At 40.2% G+C, this 25,879-nt stretch overlaps 2 protein-coding genes across 33 annotated transcripts in view; both read right to left on the reverse strand.

Moving 5' to 3' along the window:
- The window catches only part of mical3a (microtubule associated monooxygenase, calponin and LIM domain containing 3a), a 95,712-nt gene extending 88,296 nt beyond the window's left edge, over window positions 1-7,416 (reverse strand). For 21 of the 30 annotated variants that reach the window (XM_028043573.1, XM_028043697.1, XM_028043616.1 and 18 more), the window contains exon 1: window positions 7,088-7,322. The gene's annotated coding sequence lies outside the window, so the exon portion shown is untranslated. Of the gene's footprint in view, window positions 1-7,087; window positions 7,324-7,400 lie in introns of those variants that run through there. The other 9 variants (XM_028043771.1, XM_028043781.1, XM_028043763.1 and 6 more) reach the window with 5 other exon arrangements.
- Window positions 7,417-17,485: 10,069 nt separating this feature from the next.
- Window positions 17,486-25,879, reverse strand: part of LOC114159618 (UPF0606 protein KIAA1549) — a 37,946-nt gene continuing 29,552 nt past the window's right edge. For all 3 annotated transcript variants that reach the window (XM_028041634.1, XM_028041628.1, XM_028041619.1), the window contains 8 exons: window positions 25,598-25,806; window positions 24,890-25,119; window positions 24,638-24,782; window positions 24,233-24,550; window positions 21,838-21,890; window positions 21,302-21,450; window positions 20,138-20,292; window positions 17,486-19,861 (listed from right to left, as the gene is read on the reverse strand). In XM_028041634.1, coding sequence (XP_027897435.1) covers window positions 19,661-19,861; window positions 20,138-20,292; window positions 21,302-21,450; window positions 21,838-21,890; window positions 24,233-24,550; window positions 24,638-24,782; window positions 24,890-25,119; window positions 25,598-25,806 — 1,460 coding nt within the window. In that variant the 3' untranslated portion in view covers window positions 17,486-19,660. The remainder of the gene's footprint in view (window positions 19,862-20,137; window positions 20,293-21,301; window positions 21,451-21,837; window positions 21,891-24,232; window positions 24,551-24,637; window positions 24,783-24,889; window positions 25,120-25,597; window positions 25,807-25,879) is intronic.

The raw sequence follows: 25,879 nt of genomic DNA on the forward strand, positions 1-25,879 counted from the left end.
TAAAGTAGTGGTTCCACTGGCAGATTGTTTTACTTAAAACATGGGAAAATGTCTTGCTGTAGGTAAAATAATCTGCCAGTGGAACTACTACATTTTCATCAATATTCCTTTATCTTGCTTAAAAGTTACTTATCAGCTAGTTTTGTCTTATTTCAAGTGTACTAATATATTTGGACTAGAAACTAGGCCAAAAATACTTGGAAAGATTTTGTGTTTTTGCTTTGTGTGCTTGTCTTGCTGTATTACTTTTGTTCAGGTTTGTCTTATCTTCATGACATTTTCATGTTTTCCTCTATTATTTAGATTTTAGAATAACATACTGAAACAATGTTAGTTTTATTTTCAAAATTTAATTGAATTTCTAACCTGAAAACAAGACCGATGTATCTGTGCGTATTAAAAAAGGAATAACGCTCGTCATTTTGTCACACTGGATGGTAGTCATTTAAGTTTCCTGAAATCATTGTATAATATCCTGAAATAACAGAGATATGAGGTAGGAGGGCCTAGTCAAAGTCCAGGCCCAGTTTGAAGGGGATTTTTCCTTATGGATAATCGTTCCAGACTGGAGTCTCTCCTGGTTGCCATGCCGCTTGTGTGACAGCTGATTCCCGTGAGTTTGGGAGCAGAAGCAGAGGAACAGGTGAAGCCCAGAAAACCTCCGCCCGGTTTGTCTCCATCTTTGTGCATGAATGTGTCACGTCTGAATGTGTGTTGCATCTATTTATGAAGATCTGCCCTCCGTATCTGACCTCCTGCCCTTCCCCCGCCGACCCCTGGCCTGTGTTAGTGTTGTTGTGTCCAACTTGCTCCTTCAGTTCTTCGCACTTCAGAGATGCCGTCTCATGTTTTCGACCTCTTCGCCCCGCGAGTCGCAGCGCTTTGCTCTCTGCTTCGCTGCTTTATGCACAAACCCATTCATTTATCTGTCATCCTTTAAATAGTGATGAGTTAGAGTGGCTGGAGAATGTATGGGGAGTAAGCTATTCAGCAAACATTTTGAAGCTAAATACTTAGCTAGCTCTGAGAAAATAATTTAGTTGGTTAAAAAAATAAATATTTAGTTTTCAAACTAAGTATTTATTTGGAAAGTGCCATTTATAAATGAATGCATCGCATGATGAACAGGAAAATGAACCCAGTAAATAGCCCAACTTATTGATGTAAAGTTTTGACTGTGTGAAATGGTAAACACATACCGTCCTACCTGGACCCATCATTGCTTAATTTATGAGCAAAGTTCACAACAATCGGTTATAAATGACTTGAAAATAACAAGAATTTGTTTGAGGTCTCGTTTTATCTGGATTTTAGCATTAGAAATCAATCTTTAGACCCTGAAGCTTCACAGTCAGTCACCACAGCTCCAGGAACCTGAGATATCATCAGTTTCCCATCAGATCTGGTCAGAAATCCGAAACAGACAGTTCTTTGTCAAGATCTACCAACTGTATAATGATGCTGAATGGCTCAGTCTGTTATGAATTTAAAATACGACGTGAAAAACATCCACCAGCCCGGCCAGATGGATTATTTTGTCAGTGTTTAATTTTCCTCCAAAGAGTCACATTTTTCATCTTCGCTCCAGTTTAGCATCTGTCTAATCAAATGTCGCCCACATCTGTAACAAGTTAGTGTGATAAACAAAAACACAGATTCACTGGAAAACAGAATCATCACATCTGAGATCTACCAACATTCATGGCTGCTCACCAAATCACAGCACATGCACTGCAAAAAACAATCTAACCAGGTATTTCTGTCTCGTTTCTATTGCAAATATCTTAGTGCATTTGAATTAAGACAAAACTAACTAAAAAGTAACTCATCATCAAAATATAGGAGCTGGTTTTAAGTAAATAATTCCTTCATACTGATGAAAAATACTAATTCCATTGGCAGATTATTTCACTTATAACGTGGACATTTTCCTGTTATAAGTAAATTTGGAAGTAGTATTTTTTTCATCAATAATAAGGAATTATGTACTTGAAACAAACTCATATCTTGCTGAAAAGACAGTTGCAAGTTAGTTTTGGCTTGTTTTAAGTGTACTTAGATATTTGCACTAGAAATAAGACATAAAAAATACTTGGAAAGGTTTGGTGTTTTTGCAGTGTGTGCTTTGCTTCAATAGAAAAGTTCTTGTTCAGTTTAGTTTTACTGACATGCATAACTGCTCTCATATGTGGTTCTACATGAAGCCACTGACGCTGCTAATGGTTTTAGCTTGTGTAGCTGCTCTGCTGGTTGTACCGGTGGACGTGACATGGTTAGAAACCTGATACAGATGTCAGATGGAGACCATATGTCCGCTCACAATCAAACATCGACCCACCTACAGCGTGCCCCCCAGAGCCTGATCTACGTTCAGAACCGTTCTCAATCATCAGGAGCCAGTCCGGCGCTCCTGACTCAACTCCTCCAGCGCCGGAAGAGCATCACGACAGACTAACAGAGGGGAAGGATGAATCAACTTCCCTGAGTTTTCCTTCCACCCATCCTTTGGAAGTTACAGCGGAGAAAACAGATGATGTCAGTGTAAACCGAAGTAATCCAGACATTCAGAAAAATCAACACAAACTACTCCATTGAATCTGAGTAATAACATTAAACGGCACAGGGAACCACTAGCAGACAGGATTACCGACATATATTCAATACTTAGCAGACTGCTACAGGATGTCTCATTTATAGAGAAAGTATCTTCATGCATTAATCGGGTCAAATTTTAACCCACTTTTCCAGCCAAACTGCTTTGAGTTCAGCAGAGCAGCAGATTCTCTGTGATGTAAACAGTTACATTTTGGTATTTTTCCAGTTGACCAATAAATTGTCCAAATGTTATTTAGCTTCAAGCTCAATATTAAGTTAGTAAGCTAAATAATCTAAATATTTGGTTAGCACATATTCAAATTAAATATTTAGATTATTTAACTTGCTAACTAAATATTTAGCTTCCTAACTGCATATATAGTTTGAAGCAAATTTTAAAAAAATATTTAGCTTACTTAAAAGCTAAGAATTGTGTTTGTAAATTAAATATTATCTTATTTAGCTTGCTAACTTAATATTTAACTTACTAATTAAATGTTTAGTTTAAAACTGTGACATTAATAAATCAATGATTACCATGGTGAAAATATGACTTTGAAAAATAAACCCCCACTTTTATAACTTATTACAGCTATAAAAAAAACAAATTGTTACTGTTGATGCCTGACTATATAACTTTACAAACAGCAACACAAAAATATGATGTTTTTTGTGTTTCAAAATGTTTTAAATTGTTTGATTTTATATCTATGCTTTATTGTAATTCCTGGCATATTTTAATTACACATTCCTGTAGTTATTGTGCAATTTAAGTCATGTATTCATAATTCTGAGTGCTCCTACTTTTATTTCTGTGTGTGTCCTTAAAACTTTTAAGCTCTAAAGAGTCCTTCAACCCTTCTTCACAAACTCTCCTAAAAACATGTCTAAGAATAGAAATAAAAAAAAAAGGTGAAAAAGTAACTAATTAATCAGAATTGCCTGGCTTATTAGATCTGTGTTGATCTAAACTCATTTACTGCTTGAATTTCTCATTGCTCTTTCTAAAGAATCAGATTTTAATAAATAAAATAAAGTGTTCACCTGAATTACAAAGTGACTGTACTGTAAACAACAGATTTTTGAATGTGGAGCTACATTCCTATCGCAACTTTTCAATAAAGACGTTATTTCCTTCATGGGTTCCTGAAACTTTGCTTCCCTGGTCGTCTTTTCACCCACTTGTCCTTCGCTGGATGCTGAGCGCAGCAGCCTTTCTCATTACGCTGATGTCTGCTGATGAGGTCAGCTCTACTGCATCTCCCTCATCAGTAGGAACAGGAAGCAAACAGCAGCAGCAAAATGCTCAGCAAAACGTGATCTTTATATCAGTCAGTCACAGGCGGGAGTTTATTTTTAAATAAAGTGGCTAAATAAATGTCACTGGTTGTGTTTCTGTGTTCAGGAAGTTATTATCCGGCCTGTGGCTGTTTAATTTTCTGAATGGTGAATCAACAACAAAACACTTGTCTTTTCCAGCAGCCATTGTACAGTGCATACAGCAGGAAAACCAGCTGACCAAATATGCTGGAGCTAAGTTTGGTTGCTAGGTAATGGGATGGAGTTGCTAGGAGACGAGCTGTGCCTGCTGATTTGTGATGTTACATTCAGACGATTTTTTAAATGGTAAAAAAAACGTATTGTCAAAAAAAGCTGGTAGGTTATTCTTAAGCGCTCGGGTTGTTTTTGGAAGCAGTGGAAACCAAAATTACACAAAATGTGAATTTTGTGTAGTAGGTCACCTTTAAAGATGAGAAGAGATCTATATGAACATGGCTTAGAGAGTCATTGATTGCAGATTTTAAATATTGGCTGATTGACTGATTTTCTTTGTCTGAAAAGTTGCTAAATATAGCAACAAAGTCAATTAGTTAGCGACAATGGGGTGATTGTTGTTACCCACGCACGTACAGGCGTGACGAAGTGGGCGGGCTGTCAGTCAGCTCTCACTCACAGCAGAGCAAACGGGGACAGTGGCTGATTTTCAGTAGATAAGATCGGTTTCTCAAGTAAGCATCAGCCGATCTCCCAAAACTAAAGAGAGTGGGGTCGATTTAACGGTTGGTGTACACCTAGAATCGTTATTTGTGTTGCTGTCTACCCTTAAAGCAGGAGCAGGAGATGATCTGCGGGATAATCCTGTAGAAAAAAGTGTTTGTTTGCAGAGAGCAGCTGTGGCACAGCAGGAAATTTTCTCACTACAAATAAACGTCTGCATTGCAGAAAAAGTTGGTTGAAACGTACTGAAAACATTCTAGTTTTCATCTAAATCAAAGTGAAGAGGCAGCAGCTCTGCTTTGAACTTTGAACCAGGCTGCTCTTAAGGTAGAATAAACATGTTTATCATGTCCCGTCCTCTGGGAACGGGGTGGGGGCAACGGTTTGGAGACGACTGGCAGCAGCTGACAGGCAGGATCAGTGTCTGAAGTCAGAGGGCAGCTGCTGAGCAAATGGTCACTTGGTCATGAATGACAGCTATTCACCTCCCCCTTTATGCATCACATGAGTGTTACCTCCTACTCAGTGCAGCACAGGACACAATATCACTCTGTGTCCTCTGATTACAGTGGAGCCTGGTAGGAAGGGAGGAGAAACAGATGATCTGCTTCTTTGACCTTGAGGCCCGATGGAAACAGGAGACGGGTGAGTGTGAGCCGGAGCTACCTGACCCGACGGCCACAGTGTCACTGTGCATCCAAAGCAGCTGATTTAGGCTGGCTCTGCGTCAGGCAGACGCTGTCTTCTGCTCCCACAAAGAGAGAAACATCCAAGCATCCCTGGTGTGTTTCCACCGACTGCGGGAAACACACCGGCTGTGTTTCCTGCAGCCGGTGTGACACAGCAAAACTAGAAAATGACCCAATTACAGAGCAAGGATAACCTGGATAACTGGAAGGAGTTTAAAACCCGGCAAAGATCACTGACATGGTAGCTTACCAACAAATGTTCTCAATTTGATTTAAAAAATCAGATTTTCAGAGCTTTCTAGTGAGGTTTCTAACCAAATGACAGGAACAGCTTTAAATGACAAACATCTTAATATATCTAATCCTTCTGTGTTCTCAGAGCTGCTTTTTGATGCAAATAAGACAAAGATTACATGTAGGGTTCCTCAAGGCTGTATTCTAGGGCCACTTTTATTCAGAATCAGATAATCAGACAGAATCAGTCCTAAAACATCTTTTACACTGATAACACAAAACTTTATATTTTAGTATTAAAACATAACCACACTCCGTTAGAGTCAGTGACTTAGTCTGTCCATAATACGCATCAGAAGACGGATCAGAGTGGAAAAAACAGAAGTCATTGGTTTTGGTCCCACAAATAGAAGAACTCAACTTGAGTCTGGAAACTAACATAAATGTTGTAATGAACTCCTAAAGACATAAAATTTAACATTCAAGTACAACAAATTATACATATAAATCATAATAAGGGTGCCTGAGTCCTGACCAACACCGTGAAAATGAATCATCATCTCTAAGATGCTAAACGAGAGATCACCTCTCACCAGAACCAGAATCAAACAAGGAGAATCCGCACTTCCGCTAATACACCAATCAGCTAACAGCAGAGCTAATGTATTTCTTTAGTTTCTTTAGTTCTTTAGCTAACTTTGAAAACGTTTATCGCACTAAGTTGCCCTTTAATTTATACATATAAAATCTAAAGCGCTATTTTACTTGTTTTGTAAACTTTGAGTTGTTAGATTAGCACATTAGCTACCTAATATCTACAGTTACTGCTTTAGGGTTAACGCTACTAACTTCTTAGCCAGTGGTGCATAAACACTGGGAGTTTATGTGTTTCTCAGTAGTGGAACAAACTATGTGAAAACCTGAAACATGTCTAAACTGTTAGCTTACTAAAATCAGGACTGAAAACATTACTCTTAATTGTGGCTTCCCCTTATTTTTTGTTGTTTTCTTTCCATTTTACCCACCTAAATGTTGCTTTTAATATATTTTATTCTCTTCAAAGTGCATATCTTTACCTCTTTTCAAGCTGCAAACATCCCCAGTGACTGACAGCAAAGAGGCTTTAAACAGTGGAACCAGTACCAGTTGGCTCCTAAGCTACATACTGCAGAAGACGCCTGGATGCTGCAGTGTGTTGCAGCCAACCAGCCAATGCTGCAGCCTTGAACATATCCTGGATGATATGCAAGAGAATTGCATAATAGCAAAAAGCTCCAGTGGTAAACAAGGAGAACCACATCCTCCTCCAGCAACACCACCGCAACAAATGCATCCATCCACCAATAGGCTGTCAAAGAAATGCTCCTTTTTCCTGGCAGTCTAGTTAAAGGAACAGTACCTGGGATGTAAACAACTCCAAGACGTCAGCAGTCAGACTGCATCAAGTGCAGTCAGCCCCAGGAGAGCCTGGTTACCAAAGCAAAGCGTCTGATTGAGAAACTCATCCCAGAAATTCTTGCGCTGCGCCTCTCATTGCAACACCTCCCTCACATAAACACACATGCACTCACAGTGAATGGCAATGCGGTGGTCGGCTCCTTCCTCAATCTGTGCCGAGGTCGCAGCGGAGAGAAAGAAATCCTCTCCTGTCATCCGTCAAAGGCTTTCCGTCACGCTGATCCTATCTTTCTCCCTGAAAGCGAGAGCAGCTGGAGAAACAGAGAGAAAGAGTCAGGACTCTGTCAGGGAGCTAGCGCCGCGATCTGCCTCCTTCGGCTCCTCTCCTCCCTCCCCTCATCGCTTCTCTCCAAGGTCAGTGGGCAGAGGCGCCGCTCTGACTCCTCCCTTACCCGCTTACGGGCCGGACACCCAGGCGGTAATTACCATCGTGATCCAGATTAACTCCTGGGTGCTCCTGTTGTTGCTGGACGACATGCAGACGGGATTATGTCTCAGGAAGAGGGGTGGAGGTGCCGACCCCACAGAGAAGGACAAAACTCTGCAGGAAACAGGAGAGTGAAAAACATACATTCATCACACAGACACATTTAAGCTTTTATTTGTATTATTTCTGTAGTGTAACAATGTAATATTGTTTATTTGATAGGGTCAGATACAAAACAATAGATCAAAATAATCTAATGTCTGAATACACAGCTAATTTGCAAAAATGGTCCCTTTAACAGTTGATGAAGGATGAGAAAAGAGATATAAAACAATGTGCTTAAAACTATTACAATGTTTAAATACAAGTTCAATTCTGGTTAATGTTTAGTCAATTCTTAACCTTTGAAATGATAATTTTAATGTCAGTTATGGTCTTAAAATCAGATGATAATCGATTCCAAACTCCTGGTAGAGAAGTCAGTCTGTCCAACGGTTGTCCTGTGAAAAACTACTTTAGTCATGATTTGTGATGCTTCTAACAGCTCAGGTGATACATGACTGATGCATTTATGCAACAGTTTAAAAAAGCAAAAACCAATAAAGATGTCAAAGCTCATTAGATTATAGAAAATCCATAAAATAGTACAGTGATGACAGCAGATTGGCTTTTTAACAGCCTGGTTGTAAAAAAAGGTGATGTGTTTGGTTACAGTTGGAGTTGATGATGATTGTGGCTTAGAATGAATGAAAACTTCAATGTTTCATGAAACTAATCAACTCAATGATTTGAATGCAGAAATGTTGTAATATTGTCTAAAAAATAGCCACAAATCTCATTGTTAAAGAAGCCAGATGTTTGCAGCCCAGCGTATGGATGGGAAATTGAGTGGAAGGAAAAAATGCCACAGAAAACGTACCTGACCATACTGACAAAAGTACCATGACCTGCTTTTGTGATCATGCACTTGACTGGCCAGCACATTTTGCAGTGGAGGAACTATGAGCTGCTGCACTGATGCCATAATTCATGCATAACGAACTGAATATACTGTACATGCACGGTTGTGTTTATAAAGCCGTTTAATATCGTCAAATTTCATAAAATACATAAATTTACAAAAGAACAATAAAGACAAATTTAACTTTGTTTTATTTTTGCCAAATTTTCCTCACATTTCAAACATTTTGCTGCTGACAATCACAACACAAATAAACACCATAAAGCAGGAATTCAGTTAAAAACAAGTGAGTAAATATAAGAAACAAAACGAACCCAAAAATGTAGAATTAAGAGACGTTGCCTTATGTGACGTCAGCACACACGCATGTGCAGCTTGTTTTAGCAGGGTAGATTTTTTTAAAATCAAGAATAAATTTACAGCAGCAAAACAAAACATGTAGAAAACCTTATAGTGATAACTTGGCGACAAGCTACACGTAAAGTGGAATTGATTAGAAGTTTGGCTTTAAACATGGAAAAAGCTGGAATAAGGAATAATTAAGGGTGCTATTTTAGTGGCTTTTGATTCACCAAATAAAAAGAAAATCGACATTTTGTGTAAGAGGAATAAAATAAACGCTACCAGTGGAGTTTAATACCTTCTGGCTTGCAGAGAGCCGCCCCCTGTGGAGGCAATTTAACGAGATTTGACGGGCCTTCAGCTGCTTGAAGTCCAGTGATGGGATGAAACAGAAGTGAAGAAGGAAGTCCACTTTCAGCCTGAAACCAGACCCATATCTTACTACAGATAATAGTCACGGATTTTCTAAATTTAGGTTTTATTTTGCAGAGAAATAGTAGCTTGTTTCAGGCAACAACAAAAATGTGGTTTTCACCGTAAGTATTCGTAGATTTTATACCCAGCCATGTAGTCATTATATTTTATTACTAATACTGATTCATACAATTAAATATTTAACTTTAAGGCTGCCGTTTTAAGAAAACTAAACCAGTTACCTTCAGCAGGCCGTCCTGCTAGCATACAGCCAGAGCAGCACTCCATAATCTGCTGCCACCTGCTGGCTGTTTGTGGTAACTACCAAACCTACTTTACAGCAAAAATATCTCCAAAAAGTTGATTTCACTAAAAAGTGAAACTCATAATAAACATTGATTAAGCGTGGAGGGATACGTGATGCATAAGAGTTTGAGTTTTGTAAGATATTCGGTGACATAACACTTAATAAACGTAAACATGCGGCAAGTAGTTTTTGGGGTTTTTTTTAACCTTTGTCAAACAGCAGAGGGCGCTGCTGCATTCATATTTACTCAATGGGTGTAATTCATATTCCTTTATTTAATCAGGTAAACCCCGTTGAGATCTAGATCTCATTTTCAAGAGGGACCTGAGCAAAAACTTTGCAATACATAGCAACCTGGTTACAAGATAAAAACAATTAATACATATGCACAAGTATAAAACATTAAAAACAATGACACTGTTTCATAGAATCTTGTTGCCTATCTTTAATTTTTTTTTTAAATGTCTCTTCTCTACCGGAAAACAAGCCATTTAAAGGTGGGATGTTCTCACAATCTGTGAAAAATAAAAATGAATAAAAACCAGAAAATCCTGGGAGTTTGTCTTTGAATGTGAAGATTCGACATGAAGATGACAGAAAAAGAGCTACAGAAAATAAAACAATTGAAATCTGTATTGCTTTAAATGAACCCTTAGCTTTTTCTTTATCTTGAATATGTTTATCTGTATTTGTTTTTTCTTGAGGCAGAACAAATGAGGCATAACTCTGTCGTTATACAGTGTGTCTACGAATAAAGTTAAACCCAACAGACTTCTTGTGGCTTTGAGTGAAGCTGTGATGTCACTCATCCTGTCTGTGACATCACAGGCGCCTGTCTTTATATTCCCAGATTCCACAGAGAAATTCATTTGCAGTCTTCAATCTCAAACAAAACTCAACGATGGCGGGACAAAATGTATTGCTGGAGAACGTGGACAGTTTGGAGAAGAGCTGCCGGAAGCTTGCAAAAGACAACAAGCAGCTTCAGAAAACTGTTGAAGATCTGAGGCTGAAAATTGAGCGACTGACTGCCAGGAAAAAAGATAACTGGCAGGCAGAAAATGAAAGGCTGGCCAGTACAAATGATTATTTGAAGCAACAATTCAGCACTTTGAATAGTGAATTGGACGAGGCTAAAGGGACAATTGAACAACTACAATCAGAAAGCAAAGCCTTGTCAACCCATAATAGGAAGGTAAAATGGGGAACAATGGTAGATAAGAAATTTTTTAACAATTCAATGAAAGAGAAATCACAACAGTTGTACTGGATTGGCAAGGTGAACAAAGAGCTCAATCAAGAAATTGCTGGACTGAAATTAAAGATGGACAGACTTAAAGCCAGGGAAGAAAATTCAAAGGCTGAGCCACAAGACAAAGAAAAGATGGACAAAACAAAGAATCAGACCCCGGTAGAAGAAACTAAAGAAGAGAAATCAAATATATTTCAGACAATTGGGAGAACGTTCATCAAAATGTACCAATCAGGGACTTTGAGGTATTGGGTGCCACCCTGGATATTTTAATTTCGAAATAACATTAAATAACGACCACAAAAGCAGGGTAAGACTCAGATGAAGCTTGAGAGCAGAGGCAGAAATCTGCGGCTTCCAGAGGGAGGAACGGACATCAGAAGACCGTGACCACCGCAGGTTCCTAGGAGTCTCACAGATCCTTTCCAGGACTGTGTCTCCGACCCGCCTGCTGGAAACTATCCGTCAGACAGTCGAACCTCGGATTCAGGAAGAGCAGTGTGGTTTTCGTCCTGGTCGTGGAACACTGGACCAGCTCTACACCCTGCAGGGTCCTGGAGGGTGCATGGGAGTTCGCCCAACTAGTCTACATGTGTTTTGTGGACTTGGAGAAGGCGTTCGACCGTGTCCCTCGGGGAGCCCTGTGAGGGCTTCTCCGGGAGTATGGGGTACCGGGCCCTTTGATACGGGCTGTCAGGTCCCTGTATGACCGATGTCAGAGTCTGGTCCGCATTGCCGGCAGTAAGTCGGGCTCGTTTCCGGTGAGAGTTGGACTCCGCCAGGGCTGAGCTTTGTCACCGATTCTGTTCATTACTTTCATGGACAGAATTTCTAGGCGCAGCCAAGGTGTTGAGGGGATCCGTTTTGGTGGCCTTAGGATCTCGTCTCTGCTTTTCGCAGACGATGTGGTCCTTTTGGCTTCATCAGATCGTGATCTGCAGCTCTCGCTGGAGCGGTTCGCAGCCGAGTGTGAAGCGGCCGGGATGGGGATCAGTGCCTCCAAATCCGAGGCCATGGTCTTGAGCCGGAAAAGGGTAGAGTGCCTTCCCCGTGTCAGGGGGTTTGTCCTGCCCCAAGTGGAGGAGTTCAAGTATCTCGGGATCTTGTTCACGAATGGGGGAAGAAGGGAGCGGGAGATCGACAGGCGGATTGGCGCAGCGTCTGCAGTCAAGCGGGCCTGTACCGGTCCGTCGTGGTGAAGAGAGAGCTGAGCCAAAAAGCGAAGCTCTCGATTTACCGGTCGATCTACGTTCCCACCCTCATCTATGGTCATGAGCTTTGGGTCATGACCGAAAGAACGAGATCGCGGATACAAGCGGCAGAAATGGGTTTTCTCTGTAGGGTGGCTGGGCTCTCCCTTAGAGATAGGGTGAGAAGCTCAGTCATCCAGGAGGGACTCAGAGTAGAGCCGCTGCTCCTTCACATCGAGAGGAGCCAGTTGAGGTGGCTCGGGCATCTGGTCAGGATGCCTCCTGGACGCCTCCCTGGTGAGGTGTTCCGGGCACGTCCTACCGGGAGGAGGCCCCGGGGAAGACCCAGGACACGCTGGAGGGACTATGTCTCTCAGCTGGCCTGGGAACGCCTCGGGATTCCCCCGGAAGAGCTGGAAGAAGTGGCCGGGGAGAGGGAAGTCTGGGCCTCCCTTCTGAAGCTGCTACCCCCGCGACCTGACCCTGGATAAGCGGAAGAAGATGGATGGATGGATAAATTGCTCCTTCGAAGCCGGAGTCCGATACGCCTGCGGTTTCCAGCGGGAGAGACGGACATCAGAAGACCGTGGCCACAGCAGGCCCCTAGGAGTCTCACATCTTTTCCAGGACTGTGTCTCCGACCCGCCTGCTGGAAACCAACGGCTGACGGGACGTCCGTGAAGGGGGGACAAGTGAGTAGCGTTTAAATTAAAAAGTGAGCGAACGATTGAGGGTCTTTGGGGTGTAAAACCCCATGAATCCTAGGCACTGATTGGGACTGAAAAATCCGTAACAGAAGGACGGCGGAGTCCGCGTAAACTGAAAAACCCGTAATACCAAGTGTGTGTGTGAGTGTGAGAGTACTTGGAGGAATTTAACCCTCCTGTTATGTTCTGGGTCAAATTGACCCGTTTTAAAATTTACAAATTAAAAAAAAAAAATAGAAGCATTTTTTTTGCATGAAACGTTTTCTATTTGTCTTAATAGGTGCACTCTAGACATAAGTTGAAAATTTATTCATGTTACACATTTGTACCAAACCCTAGGTCTACTTTTTACATCGATACTGTTCGGGTCAATTTGACCCGGCAGTCAGGTTAAAGTGCAAAAAAAGATTTTAAAATGTCCAATTCTATATGTTTCCTAGCAGTTATGAACCATATTTCACCACACACACACTCACACACAAACACACGCAACCACACACACACATGCACATATCGACACACACAAGCCCACTTTCTCACTATTCTCTTTACTTCACTAGGAAACTGCGAGAAAGCAGGTGTTCACACAACCTTTGACGGGAACCTTTTCTGTTCCTGTGGACAAACTCCACCCACTCTGAGTGACACTCAGCAGAAGTGGATGAAAACATAAATACTCTCTGCATGACTCATTTATCTTGATTTTAATCAGCGGGTCAATTTGACCCAGAACAGTATGTGTGTCTCAAGTTCAATTATAAAGATCACCCTTTGGTAAAAAAAAAAAGTATAATATAAAATAATTTACCAAAGGTCAACTTCAAGGAAATTATTGTTTTTTTGTGTCTAGGTTTTTTTCAGTGGACATTAAAAATCTAAATTCCATTTTTTATGTCCAAATGAGTAAATGAGCAGGTTGTCGTCATTGATCCTTAATTTCTGAGAAATAATAAAACATCATTGCACAAATATTGATTGAAATGGTTAGTATTGGAGTTAATAATCAGATACAAAAATGTTTTGGAGGAATTTTTTGGTTTCTGACACTATTGCATGATTAAACACTCCCTGGGTCAAATTGACCCACGAACATTTTTGCTGTACCCTAGAAACGAACATAACAGGAGGGTTAAATACCACTAGGTATTTGTCCTCATACCAAATGGCAGGAGTGCAAACGGTGAACCTCTGGTGGATGCATGTAGGCAAGAATTTCCCACCTGAAAAGGTTGAAGAGGGAATTACCACAACAGGGGATTGATCACCGTCCTGCTAAGAATTTATCCAGTCTTTTAGAGTCCACCCTATGTGTTTTTAAGACTGGAACGAAATTGACGAAATTGCTCAAAATGGGAAAAGGGAATAGCAAATTAACACCGAAAGATAAACTCCAGTGTAAGGACTGGAAGTTTATGGAAAGACAAAACCCTAACTCAGTAAAGAATTTAAATAAATTGATAGAAAAATATAACTTTCAGGGCCAATTAAACACTCAAAAACACTGACTGAGTTATAGGATGAAGTACGACAGAAAACAAAAATCAAATCAAAAAAATATGAGTAGTGAAGGAATGGGCGAGTTAGAAATGTGGATGGAGGAGCTAAAAAGAGAGAATAAGGCAATCAGAAAAGTTAGGATAAAACAGGAGAGCAAGAAGAGTGAAGCAGATCAGGCAGCAGAGCAGGGAGGAGCTCAGGTAGGAGTTATAAGAAAAAAGCAATGTCAAATTTATTTATATAGCACTTTAAAAACAGGCATAAAACTGCACCAAAGTGCTGCACAAGAATGACAATAACACAAATGAATAAAAACAGAGAATCAAAACACTAGTTCAATTAAATGCCAAGGAATAAAAATGAGTTTTAAGAAGCGATTTAAAATGATCCAGGCTGTGGGCAGATCTAATTTGGAAAAGTAGATTGTTCCATAGAAGAGGAGCAACAACAGAAAAAGCCCGATCTCCTTTCCTCTTAAGCAACCAAATACAGAAAGAAAATAAAAAGAAGATTTTGAAGATATAGAGTATAGATAAATAAATAAATGATTTAGTAAACAAAATGAAAAATAATGAATTATCTAAAAGCTGGAAAGAAAAGTAGGTGAGAGGAAGTTCATGCAAGGAGGGAGTGAGGATTGTTTTGTGGTCTGTCTGACAGTAGAGAAGTCATTATCATCGCATAAGGCAAGATTTTGATGTAGTTTTAGTTTTCTAAATTCAGAGAACAGTTTTCTCTTTAGAGTGGCTTGTTTAAGTAAGCAAATGATTTATGAGGAATGAAATAATATGGGAAGTTTTAAACGTTTCACAACTGCAAAGAAAATAATAATTTGGTGTTGTGATGCCTTGAGTGGACATCCAGAGAGGTTGACAAGTAAGTGTTAAGGTGCCAACCTGAACATTATCCAGCTGAATACCTCAATTTAGGCTTTGATGAGAGGGGGGGATAGGGGGGGTGTTATCTTTACTTTTCCTACACACACTGGCACACATAATGCAACGTGATTGGATTTGGGGAGAAGGGCGTGATTAATTTGCCATATAAAGAAACCTGGAATGGAGTAGTGAAACAGAGTGGCAATGTAATCACAATGCACTGTAAGCTATGTAATGTGTTTTGAGGCAGTTGACCAAAATCCCGGACGATTTTTAGGTCTGAAAAGTAGGACATGTCCGGGAAAAAGAGGACGTCTGGTCACCCTACCATCGAGGTAACGTCTTATGAAATGGTTATAATCCTCCTGTTTCAGTAACTATAGTTTGGTCACTAGGCACTACTGTATTGTGAAATCTTGACCATAAATGAACTTTGTTTGGCATTGTTTCAGTTCCATACGTGGTGTATTTAGCTTAGGCCTAATGTTGACTGTAGCAGGCTACCTAGACTCCTCTGTTCAAGGGGGGACAGAAACCATAGCGATAGCAATTTAGACTAAATTTAACGAATATAGGAAAGGCATGCAAGTTCAAAACCAGGTTTACAGATACCAATAAGCTGCATTTCCCTCCCAATTCTTTTTTCTTTTGCATAATGACCAGTTGTGTGCACCACCTACTGACTGTAGCATTGACTGATTCACTGATTTGTGAAGTAATCGTAACAGATCTTTTTCTTCATGTTGGCCGCATTTTCTGTACTATTTATTTTTCTCATTTTCAGCACTGACCTTACTTGAAGGGAAAACTTAAGGCTTACAAAAACTTTATATTTTCTGTCCTGGAGGGTTTACTAAGAAGCTGGTTCAGTTGTAAAGCAGGTTAAGTTAACCTTGTGCTATAGGTAAAGCACCTAATTTTCTTAACTAAATGATGCCTGCAGGTATATCTATTAGCAGGTTTCATTTTGCCTGCACTTGGTTGGGTACATTATTTTAAGTGTATTTGACAAGTTTACCAAAATATAAAAAATGTCATTCAAACTGCATTTGCCTTGTTTTACTTTTTACTTGTACTTTTCATTACATTACTTGAGTACATCCATTTTTACAGTAATTTCCATACTTAAGTACAAGAAGTTTCAGATACTTTAAGACTTTAACTCAAGTAACATTTCAGTCAGTGACTTGGACTTTTACCAAAGTCATATTTTGGAGAGGTACTTGTACTTTTACTTGACTCTGAGATTTCAGTACTTTATACAACACTGGATAAGTGCTTAATTTTCTTAATTTGATGATAGCTAATGACTCGTGAACACTCAAAATAAGCTGCTTTGCATGATGGGATTTTGGTTCTGCTGAGGCGTTCAGGAAGCCCGGGTTACTTGGTTATCTGGATTTTTGACTCTTCTGTCCACAACCCAATGATTCTCTGTGTGGTTCAGGTTATGTCAGTTTACTGCTGTTTCCATGGTGATTAAAACAGATATCGGTACATTTAACCTTGTGGGTCAGCACTATAGTACTGCTGGAAAATAAAATTAGGATATTCATAAAGCTTGTCAGCAGACGGAAACATGAAGAGCTCTAAAATTTCCTGGTTGACATCTGCTCTAACTTTAGACCTGATTAAACCCAGTGGACCAGAATCTGGATTTCAAAATTAAATCCAAACTTTATTTTCATCTGAAAAAAAGGACTTTGAACTGCTAAATGCCAGTCTAGATCTGCTGCCATCTCTGGTTCAGGAGTGGCTTAACAGAGTGTCAGTTGTCCATCTTTACTTGATTATTCAACTTTTTTCTAGCACTTTTCCCTTCCACTCAACTTTCTAATGACATTCTTAGAGACATAAGTTGAGAAATAATGAACCTATGTGGCTTTTCTTCCTTTGTAAAACACAATAAACAGTTTTCCCTATGACCATGTAGTAAAGCATGAAATATCCTTTTACTGAAAAAAATCTTGTTTCAATTTGTAGTTTTCTTCAGCTGTAAGCCATAATCATCTAATTAATGATTATGTGTAATGAATCTAAAATAGTGAATTAAAGGATTAACTCAGATGTAATTCTGAATTAAATATGCTCCACTGACACATTAAGTCATTTTTTTATGTTTTGAATTTTTCTTAAATAACAGCATTCACAAAATTCAACCAGTGAACATGCAACGAGAATCAGATGTAAAGTTGATTAAAAAAAGAAAAATCATCCATCCATCCATTCTCCAAAGAGAAAAAAAATCAAATAATGAAAATTTAGGAAATGTAGTTACGGTACAAAACCAGAAGGTGGCGGCAGTTTGTGACGCACGCACATGGAGCTGCAACCAGATGCTGCAACATCACAATGACCGAAATGTTCCTGCCTTTCAAGCACTTTCCAATAAAACGTTTCCACGTAACAGCCGTTTTTTTACAGCAGCAGTGTTGACATGCTGACTGCTCTGCTCCGTTTAACCAGCTTTAAAAAGAACATCACAGCAGGTCAAATCCACAACGCTGAAACACACAAACATAAGATCAACTCCTGCTTCAAAATCCACATTTCCATCTTTTATTTCACTTCAATAAATTACCTCAGCCCCTGGATAGAACACGTCAGGACGTTGCTTGTGAAAAATGCAATCTTGTAAGATTTTTAACAACTAAAAAAAACAAATAAAGTAAACATAATCACATGAGGCAATTTATAAAGCACAAAAAATGACAAAAAAGTACAGTACAGTACAAAAAGGCAGAGCAAACCTTAAATACTGTGAGAATAAAAGCTGATGGTCCAATATATAGTTAACACAGAAAAGTTGCCTGTCCTAGTTTACAGCTCATGACTTTTGAACTCGCTCTTTTTGAAACACCAGAGGTGCAGTGAGTAGTCTGCAAACAGTGCATCAAGTTACAGCCAAATACTTAATACATACAGTAATATATATGTCAAGTATACATAAAACCAGCCCAGAAAACTGTTTCAGGTTCCTACCAAGGCCATTAAATACCAGTCGGTTAGATATTACACAGAAATAAACAGTATAGAACTTTAACATGAAAAAACATGATCAAAATGAACAGAAATGGTTTTTATAATTGAGGAAGAAATGTTCAGTATTATCATGTATGGAAGCCACACTGTCAGGCTTGCTTGATGTTTACATCACAGGGTCAAGGCAGGCGAGGCTCAATCATGGCAGAAATACAAAAACGAGCTGCTGATGGTCGGAGTCGTAGAGTTTACATCCACTCATTATGGACAGAAATATTATTAACTGTCTGGGTTTTAACAGCATATTTTGAACTTTCTATTTCCTTTAAGGACTGGTGGAACATTCATCCTGTTATGTTTTAAAAACAACAATAATCAGGATCAAATTAGGAGTCAAAATTATGCATACAGGCTGAAAAATGTGACTGACTTACATTGTTCAGACCTTCAAAGAAACAGTTCTCAGATTGTAATGTCACCTGTTGAGCGAAAAAAGGCCACAGAAACTTTTTGACATAATCTAAAGCTCTCACTGCCTCAGTTAAGGTCAGAGGTCATGATTCCACATTGCTCTGTATTTGACACCCAGATGTACTTCAAAGAAATCTTCCGGAGAACATTTTATAACTGAGTACTTTAGTTTTGGAGAGAAGAAGAATGCTTATACAGGCTCTTAACCCTAAAGAAGTGAAAAAACTGTAGAGCAAAGTGGTGGCAGCATCATGCTGAGGATCTGTTTGCTGCCAGTGGTGCAAAGTGGATTGCATAAAGAAGAAGGAAGACCAAAATCTGGGTATAGTGCTGCTCAGACCTGAATCTTCAGAGTCATATAAAAACTGTTACAAAGTCAGTCTTCTAACACCTGAAGTACATTTTCAGGATTATAGAACTAAAAATCTACAGAAACTCATCCATGCGTTTATCTTTCCTGCAACAGCGTCTTCACAGGTCTGCCTAAAACAAAATCAGACAGATCAGAGAACAGACTTTAAAATGCTCCTGTTGGTTAATAAATCAGTGAGTGTGGTGGATGTCTGAGCCTGTATGCACAATTTTGACCATGTTGGATTAGAGAAGAGTTAGACTTGATGCCACTGATGTTTCGTCATCATTCAAAACAGTTTAACTACATACATAATTCTTCATAGTTGTGATGAGTGGACACTATGGAGTACAGAAGCTTTTAACTACCAGAAGCTGGAAATAAAGTATCTAATTTAAATAAGATTTAAAAAACAACTTATGGTGATTTATCCCTCTTTAAGACGTCAGTCTGTCAGAGGAGAGCATTGCTTATAACAAGAAGTTCTTCTTGTTCTAACAAGAAAACCTTCTTGTTATAAATGAGATATAAAACTCACCTCATTATAATGAGAAGGTTTTGCTCTTGATTTATTTCTAGGCACTGGCAGTTAAACGCTTCCATAAATGGGGTGTTTCTGTTTGTGAAGGTAAGATTGTAAAATACAAACATGACAGAATACTGAGTCTGAAGTAGTACAGTGAAATGATGGTTCTACAGTGGAAACGGCTGGATTTATCCCAGCCTGGTCATTGAGACAGAAACACTTGTCCCATTTCACAACCCTTCCTCTCAGTTCATCTATTGTTTTTTTTCCTGTATTGAGTCTGAGGATTAGGTGAACCACCGCTTCACTTTAGCAGGACAGTTCCTCTGCTGTGGCGCTACAGGAGCTTCCATGGGAAGCATCATCAGGTGTCCAGAACTTCAGCTGTGGTAGCTGGACACGGCCGCCTGCTTCTGGGAGAGACGCAGCAGCTCCTCTCTGATGGCCTTGATGAGTGAGGCGGAGGAGTGGGTGGGGGGCGACGTGTCCAGGGGCGGGGGGGAAGACAGGTACGCCACCGCCGCTGATGTGTCCAGGTGGGCAGGGGGCGCCGTGGGATCCCCACTTCTACTCCTGTGCATCTGGAGGTCACAGAAGGTCAAGAAGTCACACAAGCACAGAAACTGAAGGCAACCGGCAAATATTTATACATCAAATAGTTTACAAAAGAAAAGAGAACTGTTAAGTTTTATTTCCAACTAAACAAATTTTATTAAAAGTCATGTTTTTAGTAAATCTGAATACTAGTAAATATAATATAACCCTTAAGCAGGTATTAGACAAACTTTTCATATTTCTTTATCGATTTGAAGTGAAAACATTCCTAAGTCTACAAAGGAAGTAGAAAAATCCCTTACTGCCTCTTTTTCAACTTCCAGCCTGGAGAAGTTGTCAGTGTGGTAGAGGTTCCAGCTCAGGCCTCCGTTCTGGCCGGGAGCCGCCCTGATGCCTGCTGGGTAGCCGTTCATGCGGCTGGACAGGCCCACCTGTGTGAGGTGATGGAGCTGGGCGCCTGGAGACACACACAGCGCAGCAGAGTTAGCTCACCCGACACTCGGTCCGCAGCGCTGCCTCCAGCTCAGCTCCATGCAATCCACAGAGTCCAGAGAGCGGTCAGTCAGCCGAGAGCTTCACTCAGGACGCCGAGAGCCAAAAGACATTTGTTTTATTTAAATCACGTGGCCATGCAGGAATAAAGTCAGCTCTTGAATAATTTAGCACTGAGACGACGCTCGTCCAGTTGGACAGCTTTGCAGAAAATCTGACTGCATTAATGTTGGATGCATGAAATCGGTAAAATTAGTAAAAGAGGAGAAGCAGGACAGATGTTATTCCAGAATGCTTAACCCAAAATTATTTAAATGATTCTACTAAAGTAGTTATTAACTACTACTGCTCAGTAAAACAGCCACACTAACTGTCGCCCTTGGCAACCATGTGTAAAATGCATAAAAATAAAATCTTAATTTATTGCTGAATAATCTCACACTGAAAAATTCTGTCTTTTAATTTGAATCATTTTATTCAAAGGGAGAAAACACAGATTTTCTCTGCCTCTCTCTCCTCAGGATTCAGACGCTGCAGAGCGAGACAGAAACAGAAGAACCGTTTCTGACTTGGCAAAATATTTTTGGTTCCCAGAGGTTCAACAATTGGAAATGTTCAACTATTTAATAATTACCTTTAGCAACATTCTCAGAGCCTCTGGAAGGGAAACAGGCCCACAACATCACAGATCTCACACCATGTTTAAAAAAACACTTCATTTTAAAGGAAATGTACAACAAATATTTCCACCAAAGGAGATGATTTATGATGGATAATGAACAACTGTAACTTGTCCTCAAATGTATTTTCTCCAGAAAACTGTGAAATTAGTATTTTTAAGTATCAGTTCTGTTTTGTTGGTTTTCTAAAATGTAAATTGAAACTTTAAAAGGTTGAAACTGTACAACAGCATCAGTAATTCATGACAGCAGGCGTGTAAATGTGTCGTTTTCAGACCTGCCCCCCTCCCGTACCTGTGGTCCCCCCCACCGGCCGCGGCCTGGCAGACGAGGGCAGCTCCTTGGCGTAAAGCCCCCTGCTGGAGAACAAGCTGTCCGGCTGGAGAGACTCGCTGAGGCCCGCGGCTTCTCCTGGTGGCAGGTAGCTGGAGCCAAGGCCCTGCCTGAAACATAGAAAATCCTTCAGTTACACCAATAATCACACATTTACTGCAGCCAAGGTGTGAATTTACTTCATGTGAAAGAAGTTATGAACTGGTAGAAACTAAAGTCCCCTTTTCACAATACGTGTAAAAATTTTCCAAAATTACAAACAGATGTTTGTGTATTCTGATGATCTCTGGTTAGATCTGATCCATTAAACTCATAAATTAAAGATGGTGCTTCTTTTATCATTCATGAGGGGCCAGCTCTGTAGATGCACCAAAGGAAAACATTCAAACCGCTTAAGCAGAGAGGAGATTCCACTGGAAATATCCAACCAGACATCATTTTGGTGTCATAAAATACAGATTAAATTAAACTTATTGATTTATAGGTGAACTGCTCACCTTGGGGTCAGGCCTTGGATTGCAGGAGAGGAGACACCCAGCTCAGTGAATCTCTAGAGCAGACAAACAAGAAAACACGTTAACTGAGAGTAAACAAACATCTCAGGTAGATTTAAACTACTTGAAAATGCTCTGTGTTGCCTATAAGGATGTAGAAAATTCAAGTAAGGGAATGAAACCGGATTTAAATGTCATTTCCAAAATATTTTGTTGAAGATTTTCTTTACTTCTTTTGGATTCTGCAAGCTGAACCAGAAAGTAACTTTTTTTGACTCGTGGTTCAGTCAGTCTAATCGGTCACCAGCTGTGAACCTGTTTGTTCTTGCAGTTCAGCTGCTGTAAAGGATTTAGGAACGCATCGGAAAAGTCTCGTCTAACCAACCGTCCAGAACAATCAGAAACATAAGAGCAACTCAAAAAGATGCTCACACTTCCTGTTTACCACTTTAAAACCACAAACCATAGTGGATCTTATTGGAGTTTTATGCTAGAGATCAACACAAAGTAACACAAAGTAAATTGTTTCAATAATCGACTGAACACAAATAGTTTCATCTCTTGTTCTTTAAACTGATGAATGATTTTTGGGGGGGAGCATTTTCTATAATCTATGAACGTTCTTCATCTAATTCATCCACTATTCTGCTTACAGAAACAGAAAATTAGTAAATGTAGTTAGTCACAGTTTATTTAACAACACTATTACTTTTCTACACTAAAGGAAATATGGTTTTACTCTTTTAAAGGAAATCATCTGTTGAAAACAGTTTTTTGATTAAATCAGACTATTTTCTTTGATGTCCAATACTCAGTCTGATGGATTTATTAGCAGCGCAGTTTCCAGCAGCCACTAACAAATGCCTCATCTTCTCTAAATGCCTCCTACTCATGTAACTCTAGTTGGCAATGAAAGCTTTTATCTGATCCTGTCCTCGCTCTTTAAGCCTAAATATGATCTGAAAGCAGGATATCTACACCATGCATAACTTTTTTGTCTCTCAGCAGTTCCATCCATAAAATAAAATAAAGCACCACCAACATAGATTTTAGCTTACAGCAGTAATTAATGAAGACACTTGTTTTTATACAGCATAATTTCACAGAATGTTTCAGGAGGTTCCTTTACTTTCCCTTCTTTGAGAGGCAAAATGCAGATGAAGCATTTAAAGACTGTAATGATGCAGGTCTTAAAGAGTGAACTTTATATGGCTGGTAGGGCCGTACGCTCAGCGCTCTCTGGGACCAACAGATGGAGGAATACTTAACTAATTAGTTGGCAAAGAGGAAACGACTTAAGCTGAAGCTGCAGGCTTCATGTTGTGAATGAATGGACATGAAAGGGAGAGGACATGTCTGCTAGGGCTTGGTTGGTTGCACTTTTAAATAAGGGTCTGAATAGACAGAGAAAAACTTTTATACCAAAATATAGCATCATTACACAAGCTATGGTAATTCAAGGTCCAGACTCGGACCTTGAATCCGAGTCTGGACTAGAAGAAGGCTAGCCGTCTCTCCATCAACATTTTTTATGTGGATTGAAGTATCACGTTAGAAAAGCCTGATGGAAATGGCAAAATTCAAAATAACTTCCTGAATTTCATTAAAAGGTTTTTAAACCTGCTTCAGGTAGTTTTTGGCTTTTTCAGAAAGAGTTCATGAGCTTAAGGGGAGATGGAAACACATTTGCAATGAACGCTCTAATCAAGTGGTGGGTTTGTGCCAGAGACACAAAACTCTGAAAAATTTCTATGTCCAAACCTTCAGCATGTAAGAGAGGACTCTCCATTCTCGTGAGGTTCATGCTAGTTAGCTACCTCTACTTCTTGTTTATTACAACATCTGACTGAATCATGCTTTGTCTAGTCTGGTTGATTCACATTAATTGTTGCTACAAAAAACAATCTGATTGGACGCTGGAAAAGACTACTGTTGTGTTCAAGTTGTGCTAAAACTAGTTAGCTTATCAGTGAAGCTATTCAAGCTTAAAATAGCATCTCAATGCTAAACATGTAGCAGCAGCACAGATGCTAACGCTAATGTCAGCGTCCTGATCCATGAATGATCAGGAGTTCCAGATAAACAGAGGAAAACTAAATGGATAGAAAACTATTTGCACCAATCTGATGATTAAATATAAGAAATATCTTTATGGTTCAGCTCATATGTCTGTTAATTCAATAATTTAGCAGCAAAAAGGCTTTTTGAATTGAAAATATCGCATATTTTGTACAGTAAGGGATTTTTCTTGTTTCGATTATTTAAGTACAAATCCTGCAATTAATAATTAAGTCCCAACATTAGGCTTAGGATAAGCTTAGATTCATAAATATCAATAATCACTAAAAGTTGGTCAAATAAGCATGATTAAACCTTTGATTAAGATCTGACTACTTACACCAGGAAAAGGAGGCTGGTAGGAGGGGCCCCAGGCCCTGGGGCCCCGGCCTGGAGGGCTGCAGCCCTGGGGGTTGCTGTTGACCCCGGGCAGAGTGATGCCCGCCGTGCTGCTCTGAGAGGTGGGTGACACCAGAGCGAAGGCGTCGTCCAGCAGCGAGTGCATCTGCTGCCGCGCCTCCTCAATGGAGGGCTGTGGGGGCAGGTAGGGGGGCGGGGGCGGGGCGTGGCCCGGAGGGGAGGAAGCTGGGCCGAGGAAGACATCATCGGTGGGGGAGGGGCTCCTCTGAGGGGAACTGGGGCCTTGGTCCGGGTCCGACTGGAATCAAAACACCAGACATTAACATGCATATGTTTGAGCGTCAGTAGAAAACTTTAGCAGATGTTAATTATGGTTATTTCTCACCACGTAGGCCACGTTGTTGACCCCAGGGCACTTCCTATAAACGGCGTCGCTGTCTTCAGTGATGAGGTGGTCTTTATCTGCTTCTATCAGGCCTCCATTCAGCTGATCCTTCAATCTCTGCTTTGGAGAGCGCCGCCCACGACCGCTGGGGAGCCAACAGACAAGAGTCCACATGACGTAAAGTCATCCTGCTCCAGCTAGATCAGACAATGATTTCAGACACAATCACTGATCAAAGACATCAGCTCAAACCTTTTCTTGGAATCCATAAAGACGGCGGGAACGGGATTATCTGGATCCAGAATCTTATCGATTTGAGTCTGTGCCTTCTGGTAGATGCGATCCTGCTCCTTTGTGTCGCTGAGGCTGCCGATCATGTCGTCCATTGCAGGGAAATCATAATGACCTTTCCTCTTGGCGCGCAGACGAATCTTGTTACGATGATGTTCAATCTCTGACTTGTGCCTCAACGCTGCCTGGATCTGAAGTTTAGAACCATACAGACATTTCTAATCAATCTTATTGGGATTTTATGTGAAAAAACAAAACAAATGAGCACAAAATGGAAAATGATTCTTGGTTTTCAACATTCATTATAAAAATCTGAAAAGTGTCCCATGCATTTGTAATTAGGCATATGATAAGGCATATCGCTAGCTAGGTGGGTGAATGGGAAAGGTGGGTGAGTAAGTAGGAAGGTTGGTTGGCAGGTGGGTAGGTTAGTTGATTGGTGGGTTAAGTTGGTAGGAAGGTAGACGGGTACATAGGAAATTTGGTTGGTTGGTAAGTAGGTGGATGGCTAGCTACATAGGTTGGTAGGTGGGTAGGTAAGTAAACTGGTTGGTTTGTTGGAAGGTTGTTAGGTAGATAAGTAAGTAAGTAGGTAGGTAGGTAGATGGGTGGGCAGGTAGGTAAGGTTTTAGGTAGGTGGATCTTTCTGTCCATCAAGATGAATTTCACCTCCTTGTTCATTTGGTTGGGATCAGACGGTTTGCCGTTGACGGGTTGGCTGTGCAGTGGTGGGACAGGCATTGGCTGCATGGCGATGAGCTGGACTTTGTTGGGAAGTCTGCGGCTCGCATCTGTGGCACGAGACATCCGGTCGACATGTTCAAAGATGGAGGCTGACGACAGCTGCTCATTTGCAGCACCATTCATAGGTGGTGGACCTGCAGAAAGAAAGGAGGGGAAATATGACCCTGTAGAGCACAGGAATGCTAACTGCTATTGCTAATCTATAAA

This window comes from Xiphophorus couchianus, chromosome 2 (assembly GCF_001444195.1).
Source record: "Xiphophorus couchianus chromosome 2, X_couchianus-1.0, whole genome shotgun sequence".
Lineage (NCBI taxonomy): Eukaryota > Metazoa > Chordata > Actinopteri > Cyprinodontiformes > Poeciliidae > Xiphophorus > Xiphophorus couchianus.